The sequence below is a fragment of the Cricetulus griseus genome, chromosome 4 (assembly GCF_003668045.3).
Source record: "Cricetulus griseus strain 17A/GY chromosome 4, alternate assembly CriGri-PICRH-1.0, whole genome shotgun sequence".
In the NCBI taxonomy this organism is placed as follows: Eukaryota; Metazoa; Chordata; class Mammalia; order Rodentia; family Cricetidae; genus Cricetulus; species Cricetulus griseus.
In genome coordinates, this window is record NC_048597.1 from 183,901,704 (window position 1) to 183,920,061 (window position 18,358).

Sequence of the window (18,358 nt, forward strand, 5' to 3'; positions counted from 1 at the left end):
CTTTAAACATGCAAAATTTGTTTTATTTGTAATTCTCCAGTGTGAACTTTGTAGATCTGCAAATGTCATGAGAGTATAAGCTTCAGCTTTCCCCTGTTCAGTATGTTAGCTGTGTGCTTGCCGATGGTGAGTACATTCCTTCTGTAACCGACTTGGTTGACAGTTGTCATGCAATGTTGTTCAGTATTGGGCTTGTCTACTCTACTGAACTTACAAACCTGTTCTTCACTCTGTCAGTGTGACATGTTTATTGATTTGAATGTTGAATTATCTAGGATGAAACCCACTTCATCATGGTGAGCGAGCTTTTTATGCATTGTTGAAGTTGTTTACTGGGGTTAGGGTGAGCATTTCTGCATCTGAGTTGACCCAGGGATATTGGAATGTGGGGTTGTTGGTTTGGTTTTGTTGACTTGTTATCCTATCCTGGTTTAGAATCAAGGAGATCATACTTGAATTTGGAAATTTTTGAGACAGGGTTTCTTTGTAGACCAGGCTGGCCTTGACCAGAGATCTGCCTGCCTGCCTCTGCCTCCTGAGTGTTGGGATTAAAGGCATGTGCCACCATTGCCTGGCTGAATTTGGGGAAGTCTTCATGTCAATATGTCAACGTTTTGAGAAGAACTGTTAGTCTTCTTAATGTTTGGTAGAAGTTAGCAATGAAGCCATCAGGTCCTGTTTTTTTTTTGGGGGGGGGGTGTTCTTATATTTTATGTATGTATCCCTGTGTGCATGTCTGTGCACCATGTTTGTGCAGGAGTCTATGGAGGCCAGAAAAGGGCCTTGAGTCCCTGGAACTGGAGTTACATAGGTGGTTGTGAGCTGTCATGTGAGTGCTGGGAACTGAACTTGGGTCCTCTGCAATGCATGCAACACTAACCACTGAGCCACTCAAGCTCCCAGTGGGACATTTTATTAAGGATTTACCTCCTTGATCTCTGTTCTCACCAAGGAGCAGTTCAGATTTCCTTCTCTTCATAGTTCATTCTTGGCAGGTTGTATATCTCCAGACATTAATTCATTCTGTGTTGCCCAAATTATTCATAGACAATAATTTATATTACTCTTATGATCTGTTGTATACAGGACAATGGGTATGTCCCCTCTTTTTATCTCTAATAGGTATTTTGTTTTTGTTGGCTAAGGTTACTGATACTATGTTTTGACAATCATGTTTCATGTGGGTTGAGTATATGCTGTATCTGCAATTGCATGGGGTAGAAGTTGGGATCTTGGAATATTTAAGGTACATGGGACCTGACCCTGAATGGAAATTCATTGGTGTGTTTGCGACAGTGACTCCTGTCACCCACACTGGCATCAAGCTCCTTGCTGGACAGCACACGGCTGACCCTTGCCCTGCCTCCTGCACACTAGGGTTTCAGGCAGGTTCCACCATGCCTAGCATTAATCCTTTATTTTTAGAAATTAAAGTCTTTTTTTAACCTTTTTATTATTCTTAAACCTGTGCTTGTCATGGTTGCATTTGGGAGTCAGAGGACAGCTTGTAGGAGTTGGTTCTTCTCTTTCTACCGTGTGGGTCCCAGGGATTAGGGACCCACTGAACAAAAGTATCAGGTTTGGTGGCAGTGTCCTTTCTACTGAACTATTTCACTGGCCTTTATGTTTAATAATGGACCTTATAGCCTGGGGGTAATTTTACACATCACTTTTAGTGAACCTGTGTTTTGCCTGCAGCCTGTCACATGAAGTCAGATTTGGTATTTCACACCAAACTAATGACAAAAACAGCTAGATTCTGCAGCATTTGGAATTTGACGTTCCAGGTTAAGGCTACATGACCTGTTTTTCTTGTACTGACCAGATTGACTTTGGCACGTTACTTGGACATTTTTGCAGTGCTAAGATGGCATTTTCTTCTTCTATTATTTATACAGTGTTCCGCCTGCATGTATGTCTGCAGGTAAGAAGAGGGCACCAGATCTCATTATAGATGACTCTGAGCCACCATGCTCTGAAAGAGCAGCCAGTGCTCTTAACCTCTGAGCCATTTCTCCAGCCCGACACTTTTTTCTTTAGGCGTTTTGTTGCTGCAGATTTCCCTCAGGAATGCTTTTTTTTAATCGTATTTTGTTGCATTCCCGTTTTGTGTAAAGTTGTTTTTTTTTGTTTGTTTGTTTTAAAAGATTTTATTATGTATCCAACATACTGCTTCCATGTATATCTGCACACCAGAAGAGGGCACCAGATCTCCTAACAGACGGTTGGGAGCCACCATGTGGTTGCTGGGAATTGAACTCAGGACCTCTGGAAGAGCAGTCAGTGCTCTTAACCTCTGAGCCCCTTGTGTAAAGTTAAATTTGCTGTATTCTCATGAGCCCACTGGTTATTCGGGAACAGGGTGTGAAATCCATTTTACCACCAGGGCAGGTCTAGGGTCAAGAGTCTGCTGGTTTTACTGTCACAGGGCTAGTGCTGGAGACCAAAGAAGTTTCTCCTGTCACTCTGTGTCTATGTGCTGTGCTAGAGGAAGGGTAAAACTCAATAAAGTTTTTGTTGTTTTTTTCTGTAAGTACTATAGGGTAAAAGGGCCAAAGAAACCCATCTTGGCCCTGAAACTAGAACCAATGAAAGAAACCCACCCTGAACTCAGGGCCAAAGTAATACACTAGGGTATTACTAGGTAATACAAAGTAATACACTTTGGCCCTGGAACTAGAGCCAAAAGATTAAAAAGGGCCAGTGAAAGAAACACAATTTGGCCCTGAAACCAGAGCCAACTTGCCCCTGACTAACTGAACACAAAACCAACCAATCTCTGAGCTGCAAAACTGGGCAATCTGAGCTTGTCCAAGTTCAAATGTGACCAATTCCCTCCCTGAAAATCCAATCCCTGCAAACATTCTGTGCCCCTAAGAAGCACTGTATAAAAGCCCCTCTGCCTATTCAGTTTGCAACTGTCCTTCTACACCCCTGCAGCAACCACTATCTTGGATTCCTCCTCCTTAAATAAATCTCTTAAAACAAGAGTTTAGGTGAAAATCTTGCCAGAGAGAAGCAGAGTAGAAGAAATGGATACTTCTTTTAGGAAGCTCCCTGGGGGGCAGAAGTAAAAAAACTTCACGAGAGGTTTCTGCAAGGGTTTCCCTTTTAGCAGAGTAAAGCAGAAGTAACATCTTGGGCCAGCGCTGAGAAGAAATGGATACCTCTGCTGGGAAGCTCCCTTTGGGGGTGGGGGTGGAGTAGAAGTAACAACTTTTCTCTGGAGCAGATTGCTAGATTTCTGCAGGGGTTTCCCCGTTTAGCAGACTGAAGCAGAAGTAACATCTAGGCCAGAGCTGGGAAGGAATGGGTGCCTTTACTGGGAAGCTTTCTATGGGGGTGGGGGGGGAGCAGAGCTCAGCTGTAATGGCTTTCTCAGAGAGGGACAGAATTCCTACATATTGCAGGGAGACTATCCCCCACTGTACCCCAGCTTCATAGATGCAGCCTTTCTCCTAGGTATAGCCGGACTTCCCCACAACCAATGATGCTTTCCACTCGCAGCTTTCAGGGATAGCCTTACTTCCCCACAAGTTAGGATACCTTTCCCTCCTGAGCTGTAACACTTGCTACTAGGTGCTGTCATTTCTTACTTAGGTATCACCTGTCCCTCTTTTCAAGGTATTTCTGTGTGCATAATTCTAAAAATGAGAACACAGGGCTCCTGTAAGACAGATGTGGGTTCCAGATGTTTCCCTGCTGTTTGAAAGCAGCAGTCTTGGGTAACAGACAGACCTCAGTAGCTGAGTCTCGGGGGTCTTTCCTGACATCTTGCTGTCCTTTGCCAGGTCTGGTAGGTTGTAAGAAAAAGAAAAGTCAAAATCTTGCTTCTTTATGTTAGAACTATTACAGAAAAAGGAGTAAGGCCAGTGCTGCAGTCTGGCTTTGTCTTACAGTGTTCTCCCAAACATCCTGTTTATTTCAGCAGGTTGATACCAGAACGTTTTTTTTTTTCACAATTACTTTCATGAACAGTAAAACACTACAATTTAATGTTGAATAAACTATTAGAAGCATCAAGTTAAAATTGCTCACTCATGAACTGCCCCACTCAAGAGCCTTCATAAACTCCTCCTCACTGAAAGACAGCATCTTGGCAGCTTCAATATGCATCTGTTTTTTTAAAAAAAAATCAATATTGTCTGATTCAGAGAAAGTCACAAACAGGAAACTTACATCTGTGTTTATATGCTATCAAAAAATAAGTCCCATTGTTGGCACACATATTGTAATTATGCAAGTATATTTGTTATTGTTTTGGTTTAGTTTTTTGAGGCAGGATTTCTCATTTTAAGGCTGTCCTGGAATTCACTTTGTAGACCAGGCTGACCTAGAACTCCTTTAATCCCAGTACTCAGGAGGCAGAGGCAGGTGGATCTCTGAGTTTGAGACCAGCTACACAGAGAAACCCTGTCTCAAAAAAACAAAACAAAAAAAGATGTGTGCCACCACACCTAAAGCAAATGTAACATTTTAAATGGGTAGTACACTCAAGACCAAACTACTGTTAAAAGAATAACTCAATATTATACCTGATCTTTGAGACAAGAAAGTGAGAGAGGTGTATGAATTGTCTTTTGTCACATTTCAAGAAATGTGCTTTGGAATTACTGTTCAAAGTTTTAAAAGGGAAATAATATATTAAAATGAGGAAAATAATTCACTAAAATGGGTCATTTTCATGTATGATACTTTAGTCTGGAAGGATTGCATTTTATATTTTTTAATTTAATATGTTAAAGTATATATATTTTTAACCGGTGAAGCTGTGTGTTATGTGTGTGACTTTACATGCATACAGTACATCTTTAGGTACAATTTTATGTGTAAGATTCCAAACAAAATAAAACCCTAAACTTAACAGTACAAAGGTCTGTAGCATATCTGATAAGGCTTCTGTTTTAGACTCACCTTCTGCCTTTTCAAAATGTCAATTAATTTCAATTGTTTCTTGAACCCTGTCATTAATTCCCCTCTTTGTCTTTCTAGCTTCTTGTTTTCTGATTTTAACACTTCAATTTTTTGGTGATCTTCATTTGCAATATCCTATAAAAAGAAAAAAAATAGCTGAAATATAAGATTGTTCTTTACTACATAAGTTAATCACAGCTCCCATATTTTAAAAAATAACTTTTGATTCTAAGAAATCTAAACTTGATAGAACTTAAAATACATAAGAATTGTTAGTAACAGAATCTTCATGTGGTATGATCATTTGAGGCGAGAGCTACATATTAAACTAGCTTTCTGACAGGACTTTTCTAATGTGTGGTTTACAGTGGAGTCCTATGGGGGCTGAAGACAGAGACCAGAACTGATGAGATACTGCAGACTTCCAGGTGGGAAATTCAAGAAAGAGCCGCAAAATCTGCACACACATTTTCCTTAAACCATTGGCAAACAAGTGTCATGTCAAGGGTGGGAGTTCCAGGAGCCTGTGAAAGACTTATTCCAAAGAGCTGAGCAGGGAACTCATCCACAGCAATGATAAGGGTAGCAAACCTGTAATCCCAGTAAAGACAGCTCAGGAAGATCTGTACTTGCAGTACTGAAGAAAAGGAATAAGAAGCCAGAAGGGGCTAGGATTCTACACACTTTGTTTTCTAAAAAAAAAAAAAAAAGGACAGTCCAAACAGTGTGGTGAATATAAGTAACTTTAAAGAGAGCCCTCTTTGTAAATAAAAAGTATGATGTTATTAGTATGGTCAATGAGGACGCTCCAGGCCCCACATTCTAGCACTGAAACAGCAAGCATAGACACAGAGTCACTTTGCTAACTCTAGAAACTAAGGAGGCAGTAAGAGAGTTACCTGTAGGAAGTTAAGGCTTACCAGGCCAAGAGGAGCCAACCTGGAGTCTGCCTGGTGCTGTCAGAGATCCTGATCATGCTTAGCAAATGAGAAGCAGCCACACTGTGTCAAGGGATCAGAACACCTGGGTGCTAGAAGGGTATATGAGGTGCCCCTGCCCCTTGCTAAATAAAGAAGTCTGTTGTTTTTCTTTCCATCTGCCTCCCAGAGTCTGTGTCGTTGATTCTGTGCCTTCTCACCCCTCCCCAGGGGGAGCTGTTAGAACCCAGCAACAGTTACCCATCAAGCAAAAGCCACACTCGAACAGGAAGACTCCATGGGTACAATCCACAGTACCACAGATAAATGTCTACTGTACATCTGAGTGAAGGATGGCATCATGGGGGAAGCAGAACTCTAAGAGTATAGTTTGCAAATGTCGAGGTTCATTTGCTGCTTAAAATAGATTCCTTCAACTTTACAGCTAGGTCATAAAACATACCAAAGACAAAATCACTATAGAACATAAATGAGAAGCAAACAAAAACTAGTTAAAGGATGTGAGGCAAAAAGAAGACACATAGAAAACAGCAAAATGCCAGTAAGAAGCCTGTTGTTAGCAGTAATTAACTACAGGGGCTAACCAACTAAAAATTCACAAGTTGGAAAAGGTGGACAAAATACAACAGGATCCATCTATATCCTGCTTGTAGGTAACTGATTTTAGCTCAAAAACGGAGGATGGAAGAAGATAATCCACAGAAATAGATGAAAGTAATTAGCCTATTTTTGTCTGATGTCTGTAGAGGCATTCACCAGTCAGAATTGCGAAGAAGCAAGAAAGGGTCTGTTCTGCAGGTTGTGACGATTACCTGTGCATCAGACATGAACAGATTCAAAGGGAGAGGTCATTACAATAAAAGAAACTTCACTAGACAGATCAATAGGGAAATGGGCTGCAAGTGAACTGGAACTAAGAGACTCCTCCCCAAAATAAAGGAATACAGTCTTCTCAAATGCAACCAGTTCATTTTCCAGAACAAATCATGGTAACCATAAATCTCGACTAGTTCGAGAAGACAGATCATACAGTGTCTTCTGCAACTGTACTGAAGTTAGAAATGAAGTATGAACAAAGCACATACTGAGTCAGCTTCCTGGCACTGTGATACAATGCCCGGATCAACATGGCGGAGGCTGGCTTTGCTCAGCTTCAGCAGTTTCAGTCCACATTCACTGGGCCCAGTGGCCTTAGGCCTGTGGAGCATAGTATGTAAAGGAGAAAGCACACAGCAGAGGACAACGCTGGACTTTAAAGAGGCTAGAAGGCAAAGAGAGGAAAGGGCTCAGTTCCCAATATTCCCTTCAACGCACACTCCCAACGACCCATGTCCTTCCACCAAGAACCATCTCCTAAAGGTTTTACCATTTCCCAGTAGTGCAGACACAGGACCAAGCAAGCCTTCAACATAAGCCTCTGGGGACATTCAAGAACCAAAACATAGGGGCTGAAGAGAAGGCTCAGTGGTTTAAGAGCACTGGCTGCTCTTCCTGAGGTCCTGAATTCAGTTCCTGGCAACCACATGGTAGCTCATTCTGGTATGCAAGTGTATATGCAGACATAAATAGTTGTTAAAAAACCCAAAATATATTAAATTCAAACTACCCAATTTTCAAAGAATATTAGAAAATCTCTCTAAGCATCAACATATATAGGAGAGAATATGACATTCATATGTAGTCACAGCCATGATACACTGAAGAATGATCCCAAATCAACCTAACCCTTCATTGTAGGGGGTTAAAAACAAATGAAGCACTGGGCAGTGGTGGCGCACGTCTTTAATCCCAGCACTTGGGAGGCAGAGGCAGGCGGATCTCTGTGAGTTTGAGACCAGCCTGGTCTACAAGAGCTAGTTCCAGGACAGCCTCCAAAGCCACAGAGAAACCCTGTCTCAGAAAAACAAACAAACAAACAAAAAACGAACAAATAAAGCTGACAGAAATTGAAATGATAAATTTGAGAGCATAGATAAGTGAATTAATAGAACAGAGAAACCAAAATTTAAAACAGTTTGCTCCTTGTGACTATCAACAAACCTTTAGGCACACCAGAAAAAAAGAGAGAAAACTGAAGTGACTAAAACCAGAAACCAGAGAGGGGCCATTGCAGCTGACTTTATAGAAAAAAAAAAAGAACTGTATGAATAAAACATTGTATGACCTAGATGAAATTAATTCCTATAATGTCAATTCACCAAAATTTAATAAATAAAATTTCAGAGATTTAGGTTCCAACAACGTAGGGAACCAGATGACTTCACTGGTGAGTTCTACCACATCCTTAAATAATTGACACCATTCACTCACAAATACCCCAAATTTAAAAAGAATACTTTTGCATTAGTATTGTGTTACAACAACAAAATTCTTGAGGCTGGGTAACTTGGTAGACAAAAGCTGTTTTGCTTTTAGATTAAAATATGTTTTATACCAATTAGTTATCCAATATCAAACAGCCAGTCTGGTCCTGAAAAACCTACCTTCAAGTAACATTGTACAGACTGAGCAGGTTTAGGAATGTATATGTATGTCTGTGTGTGTGTATGTATGTACGTAGCAACAGTTGCTGAAAAGAGGCCATGAATTTGAAAGACCAAGACAGGGTATATAAGAGGACTTGCAGGGAGGAAAGGGAAGGGAGAAATAATGTCATAACATTCTCATAAAAAGTTCAAATGCTTATGTGTCTGCATATGCACCATGTATGCCTGGTGCATGTGGAGGCCAGAAGAGGGTGTCATATTCCCTGGAACTGGAGTTATGAATAGTTGTGAGCCATCATATGGGTGTTGGAAAACAGAGATCCTGTCCAAGAGCAACAAGTGCTCTAAACTGCTGAGTCATCTCTCCAGCCCCCAAAAGTGGTTTATTTAGCTCACACTTCGGCAACTCAAGCATATGGATCCAGCAACAGCTTAGCTCTGGTGAGGGCCTGGTGGCATACGGCACAACAGAGGCAGGGATGTGCTCAAGAGAAAACCAGATAGACACTGTGGTCTCACAGTCCCTCCAGAGGGCATAGCCCCAACTGACCTAAGCACCTCTTAGATGTTCCATACCACCTCCTAACATCACCAGAAGTGGGACCCAGCTTCTAGAAATAATACTCAAGCCAATGGAGAACAAAATCAAGCTATATCAAAACCACAACAACATCTAAAGCCATTCAGATGTCTCCGGGAAACGTTGCTCATAAACCAAAGTCACACTGAAGGCATTACAAGAAGGCATTACAGATTCATATCACTGATGAAATCTGATGCAAAACAAACTCAATAGTACTGTAAGAGGATTTTAAATGATGACCAAGTGAAATCTATTGACAGCACAGAAGGATGGTCCAACACACAAAACCCAATGTTAATATGCTCATATTCCACCTTCACAGAATAAAGGAGAAGCACCACATGGTTATCTCTGATGATACTGGAAAAATATTTGACAAGAGTCAATATTTTTTATGAGAAAAATAAGTATTAAATAGAAGAAAAATACCCCCAGATACTAAAAGCCGCACATGAAAAGCCCACAGCTCACATACTAAGTAGACCGAAAGCTTTCCCTGCTGGTCAAGATCAAGATAAAGGCACTAGCTTTTGTCACTTCTGTTGCACACAGCACTGGAACTTGTAGCCCAAGCAACTGGAACAGAACAATTGACATCCACACTAGAGAGGAAGAAGATTCCTCCTAGATGACAAGATCCAAGATGTGGAAATCCCTAAGAATTTATAGGAAAATCATGACAACCAAGAAATGCACTCAGCAAAGCTGCAGGCTACAAAAGCAACAGATAAAAGGGTTGCTTCTACGAACATACTAACAGTGAGCATCTCAGGAGAAGAACTAAGAAAATAGTTGCATTTACAACAGCATCAAAATGAATGAGTCAATGAATAGATACAAAAAATAATGCTTCCTGACATCAAATCTTAATATATTTAGAATAATGAAAACAGTGTGTCTGTTCTAATTACACACACACACACACACTACACACAGAGAAACCCTATCTTGAAACCCTATCTTAAAAAACCAAAAAAATAAAATAAAAATAAAAAGTTTAAGTAGGTAAATTTTATGTGTGCTTTACCATAAAAATTAATGCAATAGCAAAGAGGGTCAGATAACCTATGAACTTTTTAAGCTGTTATCTGTGTTATCTGAATATAGTTAATGATGTGAAGCCAGGCATTGGTGGCCCACATCTTTAATCCCAGCACCCAGGAGGCAGAGGCAGGAGGATCTTTGTGAGTTGGAGGGCAGCCTGGTCTCCAGAGCTACACAGAGAAACCCTGTCTCAGAAAAAAAAAAAAAAGTATGTGTGTGTGTAATAAACACTGAAGTGCCACAAAGCAGTGCAAAGGAGCCGGTAAAAGGAATACAGTGGCCATCCGTCCATATTAGAAATAATATTAAATGTAGTACAAACACTCCCAATTAAAAAGAGATTACTAGACTGGATCATAAAAAAACCAAGCTCAGCTACGTTGTCTACAAAATGGCAAGCAGTAAAGTAGGAAAAGGACAGAAGCCATGGCAATGGTAATAGTTACTGAATACAGCTCTAGCTGCTTTCATGCCAAGGTTATATCAGGGCACAGGCTGCAGCCAGGAATAAAACAGTCATCTTCCAAGTGGCCAATTCATCAAGAAGACACAACAATGCAAATGTTCTGTCTAGTAACAGCTTTGACAAACAGGATGCAGATGTGGATAAAGCTGAAGAGGAAACGGTTTCATTTGTACCCCCTCTTTTACTCATTGATATAAATACACAGAAAATATGTGACGGTGCCAAACACATCAACAACTGTCAAGTAACTTGACAAGGCTGACATTTGAGGACTACTACATCCAAAAAAGGCAGAGGCTCATGGAACATTTGCCATCTTCAGTCATATCCGGGATCATAAAACAAGCCAGCACAAATGTATAAAGTTCCAAACAGATCACATATGCCTTGTCCATGATGGGATTAACTTGAAATCCCTAAGAAAGGTGTCTGGGGCAATACCCTAATGTGGAGAAATAAAAGTCGCAAACTTTTTTTTTTTTTTTTTTTTTTTTTTTTTTTTTTTTGAGACAGGGTTTCTCTGTATTGCTTTGGAGGTTGTTCTGGAACTCACACTGTAGACCAGGCTGGTCTCAAACTCACAGAGATCTGCTGGCCTCTGCCTCCCAAGTGCTGGCATTAAAGGTGTGTGCCACCAACACCCAGAGAGTGGCAAACTTCTAAATAATGTATGGGCTCAGGGAGAAAACAGAAGGAAAACTGGTGTTTTAAAACAGAATGGTAAAAATTTTTAAAATAATTAAAATCAAAATTTGTTGGAATTAACCATCAGAATACATACAGTAAAATTCCCAGGTTAAGTTCTTGCATTAGAAGGAGAGAGTTTCCATATCCATGTAGAAAAATTAGCAAAAGAAAAAAAACTGAAAAAAAAAAAGAAATTGAAACCAACACAGAAAAGGAAGAAAATAAAAAGAGCAGATTAGATGTCACTTAAAGAAATGCTTTTTAAATAACTGCAAGTGGAGCTGGAGGGTGGCTCAGAGGATAAGAACTCTCATTGCTCCTACAGAGGACCTGGTTTCAGTTCCCACCTCCCATATATCAGCCCACAACCACCTGCAACACCAGGCCCAGGGGATCTGACACCCTTTTCTGGCCTCCATGTATGTATGTATGTATGTATGTATACATACACATACACACATGTGCTCAGGAAAACATACATAAAATAAGTGACTTAAATTTTTCCCACAGATCTAGCCATCTGATGTCTGAAAAAGGATTCATATCTAGAATCTATAAAGAACTCAAAAGCTTAAAGACCAAAACTTCAAATTATATAATTTAATAAATTGGGCAAATTAACTGAATAGACAAATCTCAAAAGAAGAAATATAAATGCAATAAATGTAAGAAAAAGTATTCATCAGCTTTAGTCAACTGGGGAAATGCAAATGAAAACTACTCTGAGACCCCATCTGCCCCCAGTCAGAACAGCCATCATCAAGACTAGGGCTGGTGAGGATGTGGGGAAAGAGAAGGCCTTTGTCACTAGCTATATCAAAACAGAATTACCCTGTGATCCAGATGTCCCACCCTGGGTATATATCTAAAGGAATCTAAGTCAGTTAGATAAGGATAAGTCAGTTTGAAACAGGGATACTTGACATCCATGTTAATGCAGAATGGATCACAATCGCCAGGTTATGGGCCCTCCAGAGAGACCGGCCAACAGATGAGTGGATAAAGAAATGTGGGGATATAGTACAGAAAAATGAGATCATCTCATGCAGGAAAATGGGTAAAACTGGAGTTCATCGTACTAAGTGAAACAAGCCAGATTCAGATAGTATTTCCTGTTTTCTCTTATGCAGACTCTAAATTTTCGTATACATCTATATGACATTAAAGCAAAGGAGAAGCTGCTTGAGGGGAAGAAGGGGAACAGTAAGAGGAGGACGAAGGGGGAAGGCAGTAAGAAGTTGACTATATGTAAACTACCATACATGTGAAATATATTTTCATGAGAATGTCATGGTGAAGCATCATTTTGTGTAGTACTAAGAAAGAACACATTGCCTGAACATGGTGACTAAGGCCTCAATCCAAAGCTGTAATTGCCAAAACTCAACTATATTTGACAAGCGTGTATAGGCTTAGTAAATACTAGTTAGGTTTTCACATTATGAAAAATACATATACACTTTTTTAAGATTTATTTATTTACTATGTATACAACATTCTGCCCCCCCATGCATGCCTGCACACCAGAAGAGGGCACCAGATCTCATCGCAGGTGGTTGTGAGCCACCATGTGGTTGCTGGGAATTTAACTCAGGACCTCTGGAAGAGCAATCAGCGCTCTCCCAATCTCTGAGCCATCTCTCCAGCCCCCGTATACATATACTTTTAAAAGACCAAAAATTGCTGGGTATGGTGCTGCACACCTTTAATCCCAGCACTCAGGAAGCAGAAGCTGGTGGCTCTCTTGTGAGTTCCAGGCCAGCCTTGTCTACAAAGAGAGTTTTAGGACAGACAGGCAGCCAGGGCTGTTACACAGAGAAACCCTGTCTTGAAAAACAAAACAAACAGAAAAGCAGGCCAAAAATTGTCGGACATATGTAGTGTCACTTTAAGGGCAGATGTAGCTTTAAAGGCTTTAGAAAATGCAGTTTAAAATCAAAGATCTAAGGTTCAACTTCAGCTAGGACACATAACAAATTAAAACCCAAACAAGAAAACAGAAGTGAAAGGGAGGTGTCAGGCAAACAGAAAACAGACCGACAAGAGTAACTGATAACTCATTGATAAGATGGGTAGAGGGAAAAACCCAGCACAGTCAGTCCTGGCTCCTTGCACAGTGCAAATATCCAGTCCCAAGAGTCCATTTGTGTTTAACTCAAGAAAGTCTGGGAAGGTTGTAGACAGGACACAGGATCTTTCTGAGTAGCGAGAATGTTCTTCATGGGAACTGAGCTGTGGTCATGGAGTCATGGGAATGTCTAAGAGCCAAGACCCAAACTCTGTGTGTGTGTGTGTGTGTGTGTGTGTGTGTGTGTGTGTGTGTGTGTGTGTGTGTGTGTGTGTATGTATATATATCTTCATTTTACTATATTTAAATTAAGTCAACTTTGTATTTCCCTCAAGGTCCACACTTGACATGCATTCACTCCATTTCCTCCTCTCACTCAATTTTAATCCCATACAGAACTCAGCCTCCTCACCACCCTGCAGAAACCTTTCTAAGGTGATGCTCTCAGTTCTGAGACTCTCAACACTCACCAGCAGTGGCCTCCACCACACCCTTGCTTCTATCCCCCTTACTCATCTGCTCTCTGCAGACTCTTCCATCTTGATACCCCATCTCGGATTCCTCAGAATAACTTCAATATTATAATGCCTTAAAATAATTCAGTTTCTTCCCAAATCCCTAAATTTGCACACACACCCCCACCCCCGGCCTTACCTTCACTATTTTGCCTACTGGCATGTACCACAACTGTCCTTCCCTAACCCTACTCAAGTCTTTCTTATTTTAGTGATGGCAGTACCTAGTTTAAGAAGAAAAAAAAAAAGCTTTAAGTAAAAAGTCCTGGAGCTGGTGGAATGGCTACATAGCTAAGAGTGCATGAACTATCTGCTCTTGCAAAGTACCCAGTTCTCAGCACCGACATCAGGGAGCTCATGACAGCCTGTGGTTAACTCCTGCTCCAGGGATCCAACACTCCTCTGGCCTCCTCAGGCACCCAAACCCGAGTGCATGTACACACACGCACGCACACACGCAGCCATTTCTACACACTATTCCTTCTCTTCATAATCTTTTCCTTGGCACCTAACTGCTACTGATTATTCCAATATTAGCTTAGATTACATTGAGAAAACAAATGCCATGGTTTAGCTACCTGCTCAGAACACCATGTACCCTCACAGCTTCTATCTCGTGGACTAAGTCAAGAGCATGATTAGTTGTGCCTGACTGGTTAACATCTAACTTGTGCACTCAATGGACTTGGGTATATGTATGCAAGAACTACATTTGATTCTTAACTCCATCTTTCTACAACTTCCCATAAACCTCTGGGTGGTACAGTACCTAACAGGACCTCATAAATATTTCTAAATGAATTTTTCTTTGTTTACTTAAATTAGAAACAAGCTTCTTTTACATGCCAATCTCTTTTCCGTCCCTCTCCCCTCCTCCCCTACCTCCCACCAACCTCCTATATCCTAACCCCTTTCTGCTCCCCAGGGAAGGTACGGCCTTCCATGGGGGATCTTCAAAGTCTGTCCTATTATTTGGAGCAGGGCCTAGACCCTCCCCCGTGTGTCTAGGCTGAGAGAGTATCCCTCTATGTGGAGAGGGGTCAAAAAACTCATTTGTGTACTAGGAATAAATACTGATCCACTACCAGTGGCCCTATACATTGTCCAGACCTCCAAACTGACTTCCTCCTTCAGGGGGTCTGGAACAGTCCTATGCTGGTTTCCCAGCCATCAGTTAAAAGGAATTAGAAATTATCACTTCTAAATGAAGTTTCATGGACTTTGATTCCACATTTTAAATAACCATCTCATCAAAATGCACCGTTTCTAAGCAGAGGTCCATTCCACCACTCTTTTCTTCAGCAGGTTCCACAAGTGACAACTGTACTAGGCTTGGGGGACATTTACGAGACATTTAAAAACAGTTAAGGTTCCAAAGAGAGAAGAAAAGAGGGAAGACTCAGAGTCATTGGATAAATATCAGGACCAGAGTTTGGATCCGTAGCACCCATGTAAATAATGTTGCCTATGTGCAATCCGGGAGCAAGATATCTGGGTTAAATGTGAGGCCTCAGCAAATAAGGTAGAGTGATTAAGGAAGATACCCAATGTCAACTTCTGGCCTTCAATATACATAAACACAAATATGTGAATATATACGTGTGCACATATGTACATATAACAACACATACACCACAGCCTTACACCAAAAACAAGATTCCTGTACCCCTATATCTGGTTAGGGTAACTGACTTCAGTTCAAAAGTTCAATTTTACTTTAAAGCCATTTTTTTTTTTTTATTTCCTAGCCTCCGTGGAGAAAAGTTTGTCATTATTTTCAAAACAGATTCTTATCTTTCTGATGACTATGAGAAAATATTATTCTATTTATGTAAACTTTACTATTTTCTTGTCATGTTTTAAACATACAGACCTGAAAGTTAACTTACCTAGTCATATGTCTAAGAGGAATAAGAAGACACAAAGGATTAAACGGGAAAATAACTTTTCTTCTCACCAAAGAAAAGTTACACACAGATAAGTTAAAACTCAAAAATATGAGTCATAAGGAAGTTTCTTTTACTCTCTTTGGTTTTTTGACATGTACCACCACCAAGTCTTCCTTACTTGAATTTTCAATATTGCTGAATAGAATGAAAGTCACTTTTGCCAAGAAAATAGTTTTCCTTTCTATTTTCCTAATGTGTGTGGCAAATCAGAGATCAGATTAACAACCAGAACAGCAAATCCTGATGCACAGTTATTCTTTCCTTTTACTTTCTAAGTCTTAACAACACCCTGAGTGTTGATATGTGAAGATGACTTATTTCAGTTAGGTCATCATTGATGGCATTTAAACATGGAACAGCTGGCCATGCAGCATAAGGTGCCTTAGATGGATTCATTAAAATGCTATAGTTAAGGGTTCATGTGTTGGCTTCTGCTAGTCATTTCAGAAGACAAGTCAAGACCTCTGTTTCCAGCCAGAGTTACTGAGAAAATTCAGAATGTACCATCAATTATGAAATAAGGTAGTTCTGAAGTCATTGTTAAGTTACTAAATGTTGTCATAGGAAGCAATTCAATCAGACTGATGCAGAACTAATTTTACAGAACATTGGAAAGGCTCTCCCATCAATATCTGCCTCCATTCACTCAACATATTCAAGGCAATGAATGACTATTACACTGACAATTGAGATGAGTGGTATGTACCCAACTGTAACAGGTGTTACCACCAACATCGAGACTGTGATTTCAGGCCTCACTCTGACTTGCTGAGAAGACTAGCTCCAAGACTAGGGCCCAGTGGTCTGTACTTCACAAAGCCTCCTCCCCGTGTGCAGGGCTCAGAACTGTGACCCTATAATACAACCCTTCCCTATGCATAGCATAGCCTGAGGTTCAGAGAAGAAGGCAGCAGGTGACATACAAAAGATGCTTATTTTTCATTGCTTTAACCACAAGGTCCAGGAAGAATCTGACATATAATATAGGGCTCTCTAAAGATTATGTGAAGAAATGAAGGAATCCTCCAAAGAGTTGTGCAGTCACCCAATTATAATAGCCAAAATAAAATCCTAATTAGTGGAAAATCCTAACTAGTAGAAAATGTACCTATTATTAAATTTTTTTTTTTCTGAAAAGAGAATTCATCATGACATGAGAAAATTATTTTTTGGTTTTTTGAGGCAGGGTTTCTCTGTGTAGCCCTGGCTGTCCTAGAACTCACACTGTTGACCAGGATGGCTTGAACTCAGAAATCTACCTGAGTGCCTCCTGAGTGCCCTGTTAGAGGTGTGAGCCACCACTGCTGAGCACAGGAGAAATTTTAATTTCCAAATAGCCAGTGAAATTGGTTTCTGGGCTGGTGAGATGGCTCAGTGAGTAAAGGCTTAACATGTAAGCTCCACCACCTAAGTTAGATGCCCCAACTACACATAAAAGGTGGAAGGAGACAACGAACTCCTCCAAATGGGACCACGGCATGTGACCCCCACCCTACACCAAACCCCGAATTGAGTTCATAAACATGGCTTCCAAGGCTTGCAGAGGGAGGGGCCTCCAAGGGGGAGCACTATTACAATAAGTCTTTACTCAGGCCACCCAAGTTCCACCCGCCACATGAGTGGCCAAAATAACACACAGAGTCTTATATTAGGTACAAATGCTGCTTGGCCAATGACTAGGATTTCTTATCTGCTAGCTCAGTCTTAATTATCATCCATAATCCTAAGACTTATCTTATGGAGGATGCAGGCAGAAATGTGTCCTGTCTTCCTGGTGGTCACATGGTGACTGCAGAGCAGAGAAGAGAGCAGGAGAAAGAGAGGAAGCCAGAGGACGATTTCCTGCTTATATTCTGAGTCAGCCTGCTATGTCACTTCCTGCCTGGATCACAACATTTTTTTTACTACATTTCCCAGAATCCTCCTTGACTCCTAGTCCTGCCTAACTTGCTTCTTCATTGGCCAACAGTACTTTATTCAACAACCAATAAGATAAACATACACAGAAGGACATTCCCCATCAGAGCACTACTGCGGCTACTCGGGTTTGCATACCTTGTTACTTTGCCTTAGTTTATTCAGCTCCTCTTTATACTTTTCTGCTTCTTCTAGAGCTCGGTTCAGGCGGACTTCTGTGGCACTTTGACTTGTGGCAGCCTGTTTTTGTAATTTTCTTTTATTTTCTAATTCCTGTGTATTTAAAAACATATGGAGTATTGAAATATCAGTTTCCTTTTATATTTTTCATTTTCATGCTTCTTGTACTCACAGGGCTTCGGGCCAAGCATCAAGAGACACAGTTCTCAGGGGATTCTCACCCAAATATGGTATTAGAAAAAGACACCTGAAAATGTAGTTGTGAATGCTTTGTAATTTTTTTATTTTTATCCTTTAGTTTTTGTGTTGAGGGTTGTTTTGTCTGCATGGGGGGGGGTATTTTCTCTGTATGTATTATGTCTCTGTACCACTTGTGTAACTGGTGCCTTCAGAGCTCAGAAAATGGCATCAGATCCCTGGAGCTGGTGTTACAGATGGTTGTGAGTCACCATGTGGGTGCTGGGAATTGAACCTGGGTCCTCTAGAAGAGCAGCCAGTGTTCTTAACCACTGAGCCATCTCTCCAGCCACAATGAATGTTGCTCATTTGTTTAGTATTTTCTGCCTCCTGTTGACTCAAAACATGGTATAATTAGTCTCCATATTTATTTT

General features: G+C 40.6%; 1 protein-coding gene across 3 annotated transcripts in view; it reads right to left on the minus strand.

The window, feature by feature from the left end:
• The window catches only part of Tex9 (testis expressed 9), a 54,285-nt gene that overhangs the window by 18,830 nt on the left and 17,097 nt on the right, over positions 1 to 18,358 (minus strand). The window contains exons 10-13 of one of the 3 annotated variants that reach the window (XM_027411191.2): positions 17,706 to 17,840; positions 4,915 to 5,049; positions 4,039 to 4,116; positions 3,671 to 3,793 (exon numbers count right to left, since the gene is read on the minus strand). In XM_027411191.2, the coding sequence (XP_027266992.1) occupies positions 4,039 to 4,116; positions 4,915 to 5,049; positions 17,706 to 17,840 (348 nt within the window). In that variant the 3' untranslated portion in view covers positions 3,671 to 3,793. Of the gene's footprint in view, positions 1 to 3,670; positions 3,794 to 4,038; positions 4,117 to 4,914; positions 5,050 to 17,705; positions 17,841 to 18,358 lie in introns of those variants that run through there. The other 2 variants (XM_027411190.2, XM_035443799.1) reach the window with 2 other exon arrangements.